Source organism: Lucilia sericata, unplaced genomic scaffold (genome assembly GCF_015586225.1).
Source record: "Lucilia sericata isolate MDLA Ls3-8-SP2 unplaced genomic scaffold, ASM1558622v1 Contig000974F_arrow, whole genome shotgun sequence".
In the NCBI taxonomy this organism is placed as follows: domain Eukaryota; kingdom Metazoa; phylum Arthropoda; class Insecta; order Diptera; family Calliphoridae; genus Lucilia; species Lucilia sericata.
In genome coordinates, this window is record NW_023994957.1 from 22933 (window position 1) to 37653 (window position 14721).

Here is a 14721-nt window from a genome sequence, read left to right on the forward strand (position 1 = left end):
ACTAATCTAAATAAAAAAACTTGAAAACAATTTGGTTTATATAAGTATTAGAAATTGGGGTTGGTGCGTGATGTTTGTGATTCCAAATGACCTAAAAAATTATTTTCATCACATGGTGGTATGTCACGAATTTCGCCAAATTAGTTATATCCCTAATGTACATACATACATATGTTGACAGGAATAATATTCTTATTTTTTACATTGAATGCGCATGAGTATTTTTTTTTTTATTTCATATTGAGGGTTAATCGCAGATGATAATCAACTTTTATAAAAGTCAGTTTTGACGGGTCCGGTTATGACCATGTTATAAGTTTCTGTGAAGAAAATTAAAAGTTATTATTAATTGTTTTCGATTTAAATTTGCTAAAATCATTCAAAATCTTAAATGGTTGTGAAGAGCTGTATTCAATTCATGGTTTTCCTCTAGCTATAATAGTGTGTGCAAAATATACATATGTACATAAATAGTAAATAAAACAGAACTGACATCTTTGACTATTGATTTAGCTTTTGTATTGCATTTTGACAAATTCTTATCAGATATGTCTCTTTTGGATGGTGGTTATATTGTAAGTATTCTTTTTCAAGTTCATCGTAAAATAAATAATATTTGTATTGTATTTTAAAAGTTACAATATGTATCTTGTATTCATCTATCATAACAATATATGTACTGCAGTTTAAAACATACATATTAATTTTTTTTATCAAAACAATACCTTTATCAAATCCAGTCTATCGTTACATACATACATATAACTTTAAAAATAACTTGCCACTTTTAGGCACTTTAGTATATTTTAAAATTGTTTATATTAATTTTGACTCTTTTGATGAAAAATATTTTAAAAGTGTTATTTGATTAAAGACGTAAAATACGACATTAAAATAAGTACTTTTTGGTTATCTGCAGATAGAGTATAAATAAGCTCAATTTAAGATGGTGTATTTTTTCAATTACAAATATTTGCTATTAATTGTGAATATATTTAAAACAATAATTGCAAAACACAACATACACGCCTTTTGCTATTTTTTTCTTTAAATTCGTTCTTACTTTATCTCTAGAAGATAAATTATACATAATTCTATTTGTCGCATTTGGTCCATTTTTGATAAATTTAACCTTTTAATTGCTTTAGAACTTTTTGTTTTCTAAAGGCCATTATCTCAACCTTCGATTATCGTTTAACCGGTAGATATACTGCCGGTTAAAATGATTTTTGTATGAAAACTGTCAATTTATTCTTAGGATTAAAAATAATCGGACATTGAGAAAATGTCAAGAATAATTTTTTTAGTGTAGTGTAAAAATATACTAAAGAATTTTGCAAATGCAATGATGCAAGACCATTTACACTAGATCGTGAATTGGGCTTATTATAAAAATATTGTTTCATTGGTACTCTATTACAATGTAATTTTTAAACGTCAAATTCCTAATTCCTGATTGAAAATACCGTTTTGGGATTTCAAAATCCTAAAGTTTAAGTATTTTTTCCACTAAAGTATAAAATAAGAGAATTTTAATTAATAAATTAGTCGGAAATTTTTTATATTGCTAAATAGACGTTGATATAGGATTTCGTCCTGTGGCCTTAATTTAGAGCTAAAAGTCACATTAATAAATCAACTTCTGTAGAAGTTTATGACTATTTTTGCATATCCCAGGAAAAACTTGCATTGAAAAGTAATGAGTTAAAATCCTAATAAAACCACTTTTCACTACTTCTTCATTAGTATTTTAAGTCACTATTTTAGCACGGTGACGGCATTGAAGTACTTCCACGCTCGCTTACAAATAGCGAGTTAAAGAAGTACTTGCAATTTCTCTTACAAAAAAGTTGTTTAGTAAGTTTTTAATAATAACAAGTAGAAGTGTTTATTCGACATTGCTGAATAATAATATTTTTTATACACACTATGGTGAAGGTGTTTAAAAAATATTAATTTCATAAAATTTCAATTTATTTCAATTGCAAAACAAAAGAAACAACAACAACGCTAAACGAAATAAAGCACAAAAATAAAATACACAACTCAATGAAACCAACAAACATCCAAACATACGAAACAAAATACACAACGAAATGAAACCCACAGATATCCAAACATACAAAACAAAGTACACAAAAAGAAACAATAACAAAATACACAACGGAATAAAACCCACAGTATATATATATTCTGGATCCTTATAGATAGCGGAGTCGATTTAGCCATGTCCGTCTGTCTGTGTGTATGTTGAAATCAGTTTTCAGAAGACCCCAGATATCTGCGAAATCCGAATCTTCAATAATTCAATCAGACATACGATCGAATAGAACGCTAATTAAAATCAGCAAAATCAGTCCATAAATAACGGAGATATGAAAATCCCAGACTACCTCTGAAAATTTCATCAAAAATTTATATTTTTGGTTCATGCACAGACAAAAATATTAAACAAAAAAACAAAACAGAACACGTAACCATACGGTAAATGTTGTTATTGTATTACTTGTTTATAAAACAGCAAAGCAAGAACAACAATAATGAATGAAGCAGCTAGATTTAGCATTTTTTATTTTGATTTAGCTGTGAAATTTTAATTTAGCATTTGACATTTTATTTAGCATTTTTATAAAATATTTTAAATTTTTTTAAATTTTTTCAAAAACAATTATATTGAAAATAGGTTTCACCGGGAAAAATCAGAATTAAATGTCTACCCAAAGACAAGCAACAAGAAATATGAGAAATGTTATAATTTACACTGTGATTCAAAATAAAACAAAAAGATTCATGAAGATAAATAGATTAAAAATTACGCCAGTACAAGTGAATACTTTAAAATGTTGTATTCTAAAATATTTTTCTGGAACCCAATTTTTTAAATTCGAGGTGATAGAAATAATTCAAGAGATTTCATATATATCTACAAATACGGTCAGTATTTTGAAATATATATGTAAACTAGCTATACACAGTGTGCTTTGCTACCCTAAAAGCAATGTAAATTAAAAAACACTATACTAAATGTTCATACTGATTTCAAAGTTTTCGTGCAAAATTTGAGGATTTTTGCTATAATGAAAGTCCGCTTTCCAAAATGTTCAAAATGTTTCTCCAAAATGTTCAAATGGATATAATAGTTCTTCGTGCAAAATTTGAAAAAGCTAGCATTATTAGTTTCCCAGATAAACGAGGTGGGAGGTGCAACGCCCCCATTGGTAGTCCGCCAATTTATTACCCAAAATGTTTAAATGGATGTTTAACATTTTATTCTTATGGAGTGTACCACGCACTATAGCCATTCCTCCCATTTTTTCAACAACTATTCTTATGGACTTAGGTATTAGTGCAAAATTTTAAGATTTTAACTACAATAGTTTCCCAGGTAAATGAATTTTAGTATGTATCTCCTATGGGGGGTGCCACATCCATATTGCTAGTCCGCCAGTTTTTTGTCCTAAATATTCGTGTCGATACTAAAGTGGCTCCGAAAAAAATTGAGGACTCTATCTGTTATACTCTTACAGATATACTAATTTAAGATTTGTTTATATGGGAGGTGCCACGCCCACTGTAGCTAGGCTGTTCAACATGTGACAATATGTGTTCATACGGATGTCAAAGTTGTACATACAAAATTTGAGGATTAGCTGTTGCAGTTTCTGAGATATGCGACTTTTAATACTGATTTTGTATGTGGGCGTGGCACCTCGCCCACTTGACATTTTGAAATAAAAGGTAGCCTATAGTTCCTTCCAGACATACAGGAAGACACTGTGAAAATTTCTAAAAAATCGGTCCAGCCGTTTAGCAGTTTATAGACTTCAAACAAACCCACAAACAAACAAATAAACACATTCATTTTTATATACATACTAGCTATACCCAGTGTGCTTTGCTACCCTAAAAGGAATGTGTATAAATATATATATAAAAATCCCACTTAACGATTTTGAAGATTCTAACTACAATAGTTTTCAAGATTTATAATATGTTACATATGAGAGATGTCAAGCAAATTATTGCCAGGACGCCAGTTTCTATCTATCGCCAATTTCTATCTATATATAAAAGATTTGAATAATATAAGAGTTTCCAAGATGCACGAAATTTTGTATTTAATTCATATATGTTGTGCCAAGCCACCCATTGAAAGTCCGCCCCAAGGTATATTTATTTTATAAGGTAGTGTTAACAAAACAGCTGACTATTTTTTGCTCACATTCATGTTTTTTCGCCGCGGTGTAGAGTTAATGTCAAACTTTGTTTACGTTTGGTTAATGTATGCAAAATGTCAAAGTTTGTTTATATTTTTAATTTGACATTTAAAAGTGTGCTTTTAAAAGTAAAACTAAATTTATAATCAAATTGTGAAAAATTGTGAGTGATAAAAGTGTTATTATTGTGAAATTAAAAAAAAAACAATGCGTTGTTGCAAAATATGTGGGAAGAAAGTGGAGGCTGGAGGTGGGACATTTTTTAATGTGCCCAAAGACATTCAAAAAAGAGAAAAATGGAGTGAGGTCTGCCAAATGACTCTAACCTCCAATGCACGTATATGCATTGACATTTTAGCATTTTCTTGTCTAGACCGAAGAGTGTTCCTAATAGGGAAAATCATTAAACAACTTTCTAAACGCTGGACAAATTCTTTGGCTACTTACGAAGAATTTTAACAATTTTATTATATTTCAAAAAATCTTTTATTTACAAACAACTTTTTTTTTTTAATTTTTACAAATTCGCCTCATATTATAAATCAGCTGTTTTTGACATTGTGCCTACACCAGAATTCGCCTAAACAAAAACAAATACTGTACAGTGTTGTATTTCGATTCGCCCAAGTTTTTTTGAATTCGCCCTTAACACTACCTTATAAAATAAATATACCTTGGTCCGCCCGTTATGCTCTAAATGCTCACATGAATTTCAAAGTTTTTCATGTAAAATTTTAAGATTCTAGCTCTAATAGTTTCTCAGATATACGAATTTTTCTATTTGAGCTTGAAGCCCCCACATGAAAGTCCAAAATGTTCAGATGAATACTAAACTAATTTGTGCAAAATTTTATAAATCAAGTTCTATTAGTTTCCCGCTTTTTTTCCTCCAAAATGTTCAGATGAATATTTAAGTTCTTTGTGAAGAATTTAGTTCCATTAGTTTTCCAGATAAACGAATTTTTGTCTTTAATTAATATGGGAGGTGCCACTCCCCTCATGGGTAGTCCGCCAAATTATTACCCAAAATGTTTAGATGGATGTTAAAGTTATTCGTGCAAAATTTGAAGATTCTAAATATAATAGTTTCCAAGATAAACGTATTTTTGTATTTAATTTATATGGGAGGTGCCACGCCCCCTAATGCTAGTCCGCCTACTTTTTGTCCTAAATAATAATATTGACACTAAAGTTGCTCTGACAGAATTTGAGGAGTCTAACTGTTATATTATCTAAAATATACGGATTTAATATTTTCTTAATATGGGCGTGGCTCCTCGCCCACTTGGAATTTAAAAATAAAAAGTAGCCTGTTACCTATTCCAGACATACAGTAATACGCTGTGAAAATTTTAATAAAATCGGTTCATCCGTTTAGTAGTCTATAACGTTCAAACATACAAACAAACACACATTCATTTTTATATATATAGATATAGATAAGGCTATTTTACAAACTAATACCTATTGTTTGCTCATGGAATGAAATATACAATTTCGGAAAAAGCTATGTATGATGGTTAATTAACAAATTTTATTTTTATACCCTACACCACTTTAGTGGGGAGGGTATATTGGGTTTGTGCTGATGTTTGTAACGCACAATAATATTGGTCCTATACCCACCTTAAAGAATACCAATCGGCTCAGAATCATTTTCTGAGTCGATTTAGCTATGTTCGTCCGTCTGTCCGTCCGTCCGTCCGTCCATGTATACCTTGTAATCAAACTACAGGTCGCAATTTGGCACATGATCTTTTATGGTATCGTAGACGAAGCCTATTGAAAATGGTTAACATCGGTCCATTATTTCACCTAGCCCCCATACAACTGAACCCCCGAATAGGGCTTTTAAAAATTGTAATCAAACTACAAGTCGCAATTTTGGAGATAATTCAATGAAATTTGGCACATGATCTTTTATGGTACCGTAGACGAAGCCTATTGAAAATGGTTACCATCGGTCCATTATTTCACCTAGCCCCCATAAAACTGAACCCGCCGAATAGGGCTTTTAAGTTCATAATTATGTTTAATATACTCATATCTCGACAAAAAGCTGCAATAACCAAGTTGTATACAAGACTTGATGACCCCCACGAATTCCATAATAATAGGTTCTCATATGACCCTAGCTCCTATGAAAAGCCCCCATCAAAATGTATATCTAAGGCAAGGTACAATTCAACTTAAATGCTTTATTATGGCAACTAAATCACATTATATTTTTGTCAAAGGTGTAGGGTATTATATGGTCGGCCTCGCCCGACTATAATTTCTTACTTTTTTCCTTAATAGGCTGGGGTTCCTCCAAGAACCAACCAACAAAAATTAGGTTTTGATTATTTAAATATTGTTAACTTCATGTTATGACTTTCAAAATGTTTTTAATTGCAAGCGACACTAATTCTTTGTTCGGTATTGGAATAAAGTTTCACTTGACTTGTCCAATACCTCGTTTCTGTAATTTTCTCGAATCGAGAAAAAACTTAAAATATAATAGTCTTCCAGTGTGACTCAGATTATTTTTAAACTGTACTCATTAAAATTTAATAAGAAATTTTTAAATTTCTTGTATTCACCCTGTTTTACACAAGACAATCAGGAATTTTTCGACAGATTTTCTCGATGCGAGAATTACAGAAACGGGGCACAGGTTCAAAAGTGTGTGACTACCTCAAAAAATTTACTTTTGTGATATCGTGCACATTTGACAAAAAGTTTTAGTTGTAAATCGATAATTTCTTTAACACAAGAAATATTTTACGTTTCATTACCTAATATCATTGTAATAATAAGTATTTGAGGTTATTTTACTTCTTTAGTTAGTGATATTTTTAGAAATTTCAGGTTGGTTTTTTAAGGAACCACCAGGCACCCAGACTTCAAAATTTATTCTATATCAGATTATAAAAATCGATATTTTTGGGAAGTTTTTTGATTGATTAATTTCAAAATGAAACATAGCATTTGCGCCAGAAGTCTATTTTTGCTTGATGAAATCTTGTGCTAAAATTCGAGTGGGAAAAGATCGACCAAATATCCTTGGGGTTGAATATGTTTCAAAACTTCGGCGCACAATATCTGTTCATTGCCAACTAGCGATATTCACCGAGATCACATGATACACTTACCAAAATTTATAATGTAAGGCAATGTTCGATGTCGAAAATATGGCATAAAATCCTGTTTTTCATCAATAAAGCTTGGTATTCTGTTCACGTGTAATTTTTAAAAACTTCATACAAAAACAAGTAAGAAAATATAGTTGGGTGTGACCGACCATATGATACCCTACACCAGTTATGAATATTAAATGTGATTTATTTTTCATAATAAAGCATTTATCTTCTATTACCTTGTTCCGATACATTTAAGCAATTTATGCATGAAAAACTAATTTTCTGAATGAAGCTTTATATAGGGCCAAGGGGCAAATATGGACCAAGGCTGATAAAATTTTGTGAATATATTTATATTTACATAATATTTTATTGTGCTTAATTTCATCGCTATATTTGTGTTTATAAGTTAATTTTGGACATTCAAGTAATTTTCTGAAGAGGACTTTGTATGGGAGCTAGGGTCAAATAAGGCCCGATCTCTATGAAATTTGGCAAGGTCATCAAGGTTTGTATAAAACTTAGTTGTGCCGCTTTTTTTTATCAATATACAGGTATATTAAACATAATTATGAGCTCAGAAGCCCTTTTCGGGGGGTTCTGTTGTATGAGGGCTAGGTGAAATAATGGACCGATTTTAACCATTTTCAATAGGCTTCCTTCTTGGGCCGAAAAAGGAGTGTGTGCCAAATTTCATCCTGTACCTTGCGCACAAGGTTTACATGGACAGTAGGGTGGGTCGAAAAAAAAAAAGTTGAGTCAGTCACCCCCTACGATTAAAGATATGTTAATAACATTTCCAAAAATATAAAAAATATTTTTTTGCCACGCCTAGAAATACCGCCCTTTTTGTTTTTTATATATAACGTCGCCATTTTAAGTCCGATCGTAACATATAATATATCAATATTTATGGCTTGACTGTAGCTATATTTCACTCTTAGAAAATTTTTTAATTCGACGTCATATTCTATGCGCGACTTCTGATATCTCGGATCCTTCCCCAAAATCGAAAATTGTGGCTATACTGGAATAAAGTACATTGAATTATATGAACTATTAGCTTTTAAAATGCTCACTTTTATGCATAAACACCTATTTTACAGGTATTTAAAAATACCTGTATAGTTCTAACTACAAACAATTAATTTGCTAGGGATATGGTCGAAAACTATTTTTTCAAATTAATTTACAATACACAAATTTCATTCTGCCCTTATCTTAACACAAGGAAGATAATTTTATTCGGCATTTAATTTTATTAATTAATAACAAAATCACGTAGGTACATAAAAACTAAACATTTTATTTTATAAAAATCTATGCAAAATTAAATAGTTATACTTTATAAAAATATTTCCTGTTTTTATCATACAATTACTTGCATGTCTCTTGGTTCTTTTTTAAACAATTTTCAAAAATGTTTATACTAATTTTTATAAAATGTAATAAATTTATTTAATGATAGATTAACTTTTCTTAAATAGTTATATATTTTTAAAGAAGTTCTTGAAATAAAAACTAATAAAAAAATATTAGTCGGGAATGGCCGACCATATGATACCAGTTATGAGTTGATTTTTTGATTCTTTTTAGGCAATTTATTGATGAAAAACTAATTTTCTGAAAGAGCCTATATATGGGAGCTAGGATCAATTATAGACCGATCCTATCAAAATTTGGTGGAGGGATTTATGTTCATATAGGAGTTAGATATGCAGAATTTCATCATAATGGAAGTGTTTAAGAGGGAAATAACGACAAGCCACAATTAAGAGCTCCGATTTAATCCATTTTCAAACAATTTCGTCCTTTGGTAAAGTGAAATATTTGAGGCTATTTTCATCAAATTATCTGGAAAATTGCGACTTGTAGTTTGATTACAAGGTTTAAATGGATGGACAGCCGGACGGACATAGCAAAACCACTATATTGCTGTATTAATATATAGTACATACATAGTTAACTTTCTGCTATTTTGAAAGGAAGTAGGATCTGAAATGGTTTGTAACTGCAACAATAAAACGGATTTCTGTTATATATAGTTCATTTAAAAAAAGTTTCGACTGTTTTTCCTGGAAAATTAATAGTTTGTTATGGGAACGGTTGATAAATACTTGAACATTTTTAAATATCTATAAAATAGGTGTTTATGCATAAAAGTGAGCATTTTAAAAGCTAATAGTTCATATAATTCAATGTACTTTATTCCATTAAAGCCACAATTTTCGATTTTAGAGAAGGATCCGAGATATCAGAAGTCACGCATAGAATATGACGTCGAATTAAAAAATTTTCTAAGAGTGAAATATAGCTACAGTCAAGCCATAAATATTGATATATCATATGTTACGATCAGACTTAAAATGGCGACGTTATATATAAAAAACAAAAAGGGCGGTATTTCTAGGCGTGGCAAAAAAATATTTTTTATATTTTTGGAAATGTTATTAACATATCTTTAATCCTAGGGGGTGACTGACACAACTTTTTTTTTTGTCCATAGAGACCGACCCACTCTAATGGACAGCCAGCCAGCCAGACGGACGGACGGACGGACATAGCTTAATCGACTCAGAAAACGATTCTAAGCCGATTGGTATACTTTATTTTTGTATGTTACAAACATCAGTACAAACCCAATATACCCTCCCCACTAAAGTGGTGTAGGGTATAAAAATGTAATGAAAATTTTATGGAAAAATGTTGCTGATTTAGTACTCTGTTTGTATTGTTGAAAAACATGTGAAATGTTTATACCCTATACCACTTTAGTGGGAAGGGTATATTGGATTTGTGCTGATGTTTGTAACATTAAAAATATTCGTCCTAGACCCACCTTAAAGTATACCAATCGGCTTAGAATCGTTTTCTGAGTCGATTAAGCTATGTCCGTCCGTCCGTCCGTCCGTCTGGCAGGCTTAAAGTCAAACTATGCAATATGGGGAAAGTTTCATGAAACCGTAATGATATTATATTTAGTTTACAATCGATTTAAATGAAACTTGAGAAAAATCTATATAAAATATGCATATTCTAGTTCGTCCAATTCGGGGAGTATAGTGCATTCAACAGACATACGAACAGATCGTATATTATTTTAGGGCCTACGACCAATATTCCGATCTTTATTAATGGTGGTTATAAACATGAATCAGATACATACACATCAATGTTAATTATGATTGAAACTTCAGTTGAATTTCGTAGTTAACCTTAGTCATATTACCTCTACTAGAAAAATTAAGTTTTCTAATTAAGCATTTTGTTATTGGCATGAATATATATGATTGTACTAATTGTATATTAATAAAGTATTCTCATAAATAGTTATACAATTTCAATTAGTTTTTTGTTTCTTTTTTATTAAAGAATTTGTTAACAAATTAACAAACAAACGAAAGCCTAGTTTTATTTAGTTGTCTTTTTGAACAAATCACTCACAAAGTACTAAAATTTAATAAAAAACAATAATAATTATAAAATAAAAGGATGAACAAAAGAAAGAAAAAAGCTGAAGATGAAGTTGAAGAGGCAGAAGAGAGGCACGATAAAAGAAAGAAAATCCGGATGAGGTGAGAACACATAAAAGGGTAATTTTTGGTACATTTTCGTTCTACAAAAGGTACTTTTTGAATTTTCTATAATATTGAACCTAGAAACATGAAATTTAGCATGTAGAGTAGGGTGGGTCGAAAATAGGCTTTTCTCTCGGATTAACTTCTAATAGTGAAATTATGTTGTATTTTTACGTCAAATGGAAGACTGTGAAATATTATTCATAATAATATAATATAATAATATTTAATAATATATAATATTTATATGGGAGAAAATGGCACTTTTAGCAAAATCGTAATGTCTACAAAATTGTCTTTCCAAAAAGATAGAAAAACTCAAAATTGGTTAAAAGAATTCTGAGTTATTAAAATTTTCCCCGAAAATTTTGTTATTCTGAAGGCACATAAAAGTAAATAATATAAGAAATTTTTTTTAGTTTTGAACAATTTTACAAACAAATATTATGTTTATCTTTATAAGATTCATAAATGTGCTAGTACGAATTTTTGTTCAAATTGGATAACGCTTACTTCATTTAGTCTGTGGTCAAAAAAGGGCTATTATTTTAACAGCATCTCCAAAACTCAATTTTCAAACTTTAAAAAATTTTGTTAAATAGATTTTAAAAAATCAAAGTTTTCTATACTGGATATTATAAAGGATATATATAAGAATTAAACACAAAAAGAATGAGCTCAATACCTCTCATAGTTTTACCGTACCTGCGACGTGAAGTTGAAGGATTTCGAAGCCAATTTTTGCCAATAATTAAGTAAAAATTATATTATTACCAATTGTTGCTTAATTTTGATCAAGTAAATTGCGATTATTATTTCCGAGTCCATGGAAAGTTATTTCTGATACAATTTTCGAAATTAAAAATCATTAACCCTCTAAACACCGGGGTCAAAATCAAAATTTTTTATATGTTATGTTTTTGAAAAAATAAGAGCATGATGTTGTTAATTTGTTGATGGATATTGATGAAACTTCTTAGAAGTTATTTTTACTACATTCAAATAATACGATAAACCAAATACTGGATATATATCCATTAATTCTTTAAGAAAATTAATTTTACAAAATTTCTCTTGAAAAGTGTTTTTTAGTGTTTAAAAAAAGTTGAATTGACCCCAAGCACTACAGAGGATTAATTTTTGAAGAAGTTTGATTCATAGATTTCTGGATATATTTTCTTGTAGTTTGTTAAAATATATTCACAATTAAATACACAATATTTTGCTATTTTTAATGAAGAATATTAAATATATAAAAATTTGATTTTGACCACTGTTTTTAGAGAGTTAATGATTTTTAATTTCGAATTTGATCAGAAATAACTTTTCATGGACTCGGAAATAATAATCGCAATTTATTTCATCAAAATTAAGCAACGATTAGTAATAATATAATTTTTACTTAATTATTGGCAAAAATTGCCTTCTTCCCGAAATCCTTCAACTTCACATCGCAGGTACGTTAAAACTATGAGAGGTATTGAGCTCATTTTTTTGGTGTATTATTCTTATATATATCCTTTATAATATTCAGTATAGAAAACTTTAATTTTTTAAAATCCATTAAACAAAATTTTTTAAAGTTTGAAAATGGAGTTTTGGAGATGCTGTTAAAATAATAGTCCTTTTTTGACCACAGACTAAATAAAGTAAGCGTTATCCAATTTGAACAAAAATTCGTACTAGCACATTTATGAATCTTTTAAAGATAAACATAATATTTGTTTGTAAAATTTTTCAAAACTAAAAAAAAATTTCTTATATTTACTTTTATGTGTCTTCAGAATCACAAAATTCTCGGAGAAATTTTTAATAACTCAAAACTTTTTCGTTTTGCAACTGGTATTTTTTTATTGTTTTGTAATAAAATTCATAATATCTGTTTTTTAACACATCATGGTGAAGGGTATATAAGGTTCGGCACAGCCGAATATAGAACTCTTACTGGTTTGCTTATTTATCAAAGCATGCAAAACATTTTCTTTTTAATGAAATTTTCAGAGGTTGACTCGGATTTTTGCTTTTATCTCGGTAATTTATGGACGGATTTTGCTGATTTTAAATAGGAAACTTCTCGAAAGCATGTCTGACAGAATTATTGAAGATTTGGATCCCGAATATATGTGATTTCAACAGACAGACATAATGACGGACATGGTTTAATCGACTCCGCTATCTATAAGGATTCAAAATATATGTACTTTATATGGTCGGAAAATTTTATGCTTTCTTTATGATTCTGACGAGTAGTATATCGTTTTCAGCGTATTATGTTCGTTCTTTATATTCATTAATCGGTTTTTGGTTCGAATTCGCCAATAAATTATATGAAAGCCATCAATCACATTCAGAACAAACGTTAGATCGTTTTCAAAGACTAGTTCTACAAATTTCCTATAACAGAACCAAATCTAGTTAATTTTAAATTTCAAAAGAAGTCCAAAATAATGCTCACCGTTCAAAATGTTCCTTAATATTTCCTTTTCCTCCTATATTATTCAAACTATATTCTGGTTTTATTTTTCTGTCTTTAAAAATCAACCGTCTCAACCAAAATTTATTTTATAAATGAAAATGTTTGAAAACGTCGTGAAAATTATCTAAAGCAATGTCAAGGCTAACTTTGTAAATTTTGACACAAATTTCGAATTGTAATAAAGAAACAAAAATAATACACCTAAAGAAAATGTTAATGAACTATTAAAATATTTTATCCAATTTTCAAATTAAAACACAATTCAAATAAAATTGTCTCTACCACAAGACCATGTGTCGTCCAATGCACAATTTAAATACAATTTTCATTCATAAAAAGCGTTTTTCAAAACAAATTCAAAACAAGTTAGAGTGCTATATTTGGCTGAGCCGAATCTTAAATACCCTCCACCAGCTACTTTTATTTTAATACTTTTTAATTTATCAAATATTTGTAGAAATAAGTTTTCTCATGTCTTAAATAGAAAAATCGCAAGATTTAAACAGCTTAAATCTGTTACAATTCCAAGATTTATTGAACATTAAAAACCCCATTTTCTTTTATATTTTTATAGCGCCCTAAGATATGCTTTAACGATATTTAATAATGTGCATGTATGCATGTGTGTGAAAGATTTAAGGATTTTCAAAATACATATATATTATTTTGTTCCACACAAATTGATAATGCAACTAATTAAATACGGTTAAATTGCTTTTAGGGGCAGGACCTAGTATGAGAGATAGGACCAATTATAGACCGATCGTTAAAAATTCTTTAAGCAAAATTTCTGTACATAAAAGCTATATTTCAGTCAAATTTTGTATCTATATCGTAATTTAGTAATAAGTAATGTGTGTTCAAGTGATTTTCTGAAGGGAACTTTGCATGGGACCTACCGCACCCATGTTATGGATCGATCATGAATTTCTGATTTTGTATCAATAGCTTTATTTGGTAATGAGTAATGGGCGTGTAAGAGATTTTCGTAAAAGGACCTTGTATGGGAGCTATGACCAATTATGTATATAAAGATAACATTTAAAAATTCTGTATCTATATCATTATTTGGAAATGAATATTGTGCATTTAAGTGATTTTCTGGAGGGGACCTAGTATGAGAGCTATGACCAAATATGAACCGATCGTGAAAAAATTTTGAAATAACATTTCTGTGTACAAAAATAGTATGTGTGCCAAATTTTATGGGTATCACTATTTGGTAATGAGTTATGTGCGTTTAAGTATTTTTCTGAAAGGGACCTTGCATGGGGGCTATGATGAATTATGGACCGATAGGAAACCAATTTCACAGTAATATTTCTGTG

General features: G+C 29.6%; 1 protein-coding gene across 1 annotated transcript in view; it reads left to right on the plus strand.

Annotated features, from left to right (window-relative positions):
• Positions 1–285: 285 nt before the first annotated feature.
• Positions 286–14721, plus strand: part of LOC119609392 (endoplasmic reticulum metallopeptidase 1-like) — a 114724-nt gene continuing 100288 nt past the window's right edge. The window contains exon 1 of the mRNA XM_037964150.1: positions 286–575. Within this exon, the coding sequence (XP_037820078.1) occupies positions 549–575 (27 nt within the window). The 5' untranslated portion in view covers positions 286–548. The remainder of the gene's footprint in view (positions 576–14721) is intronic.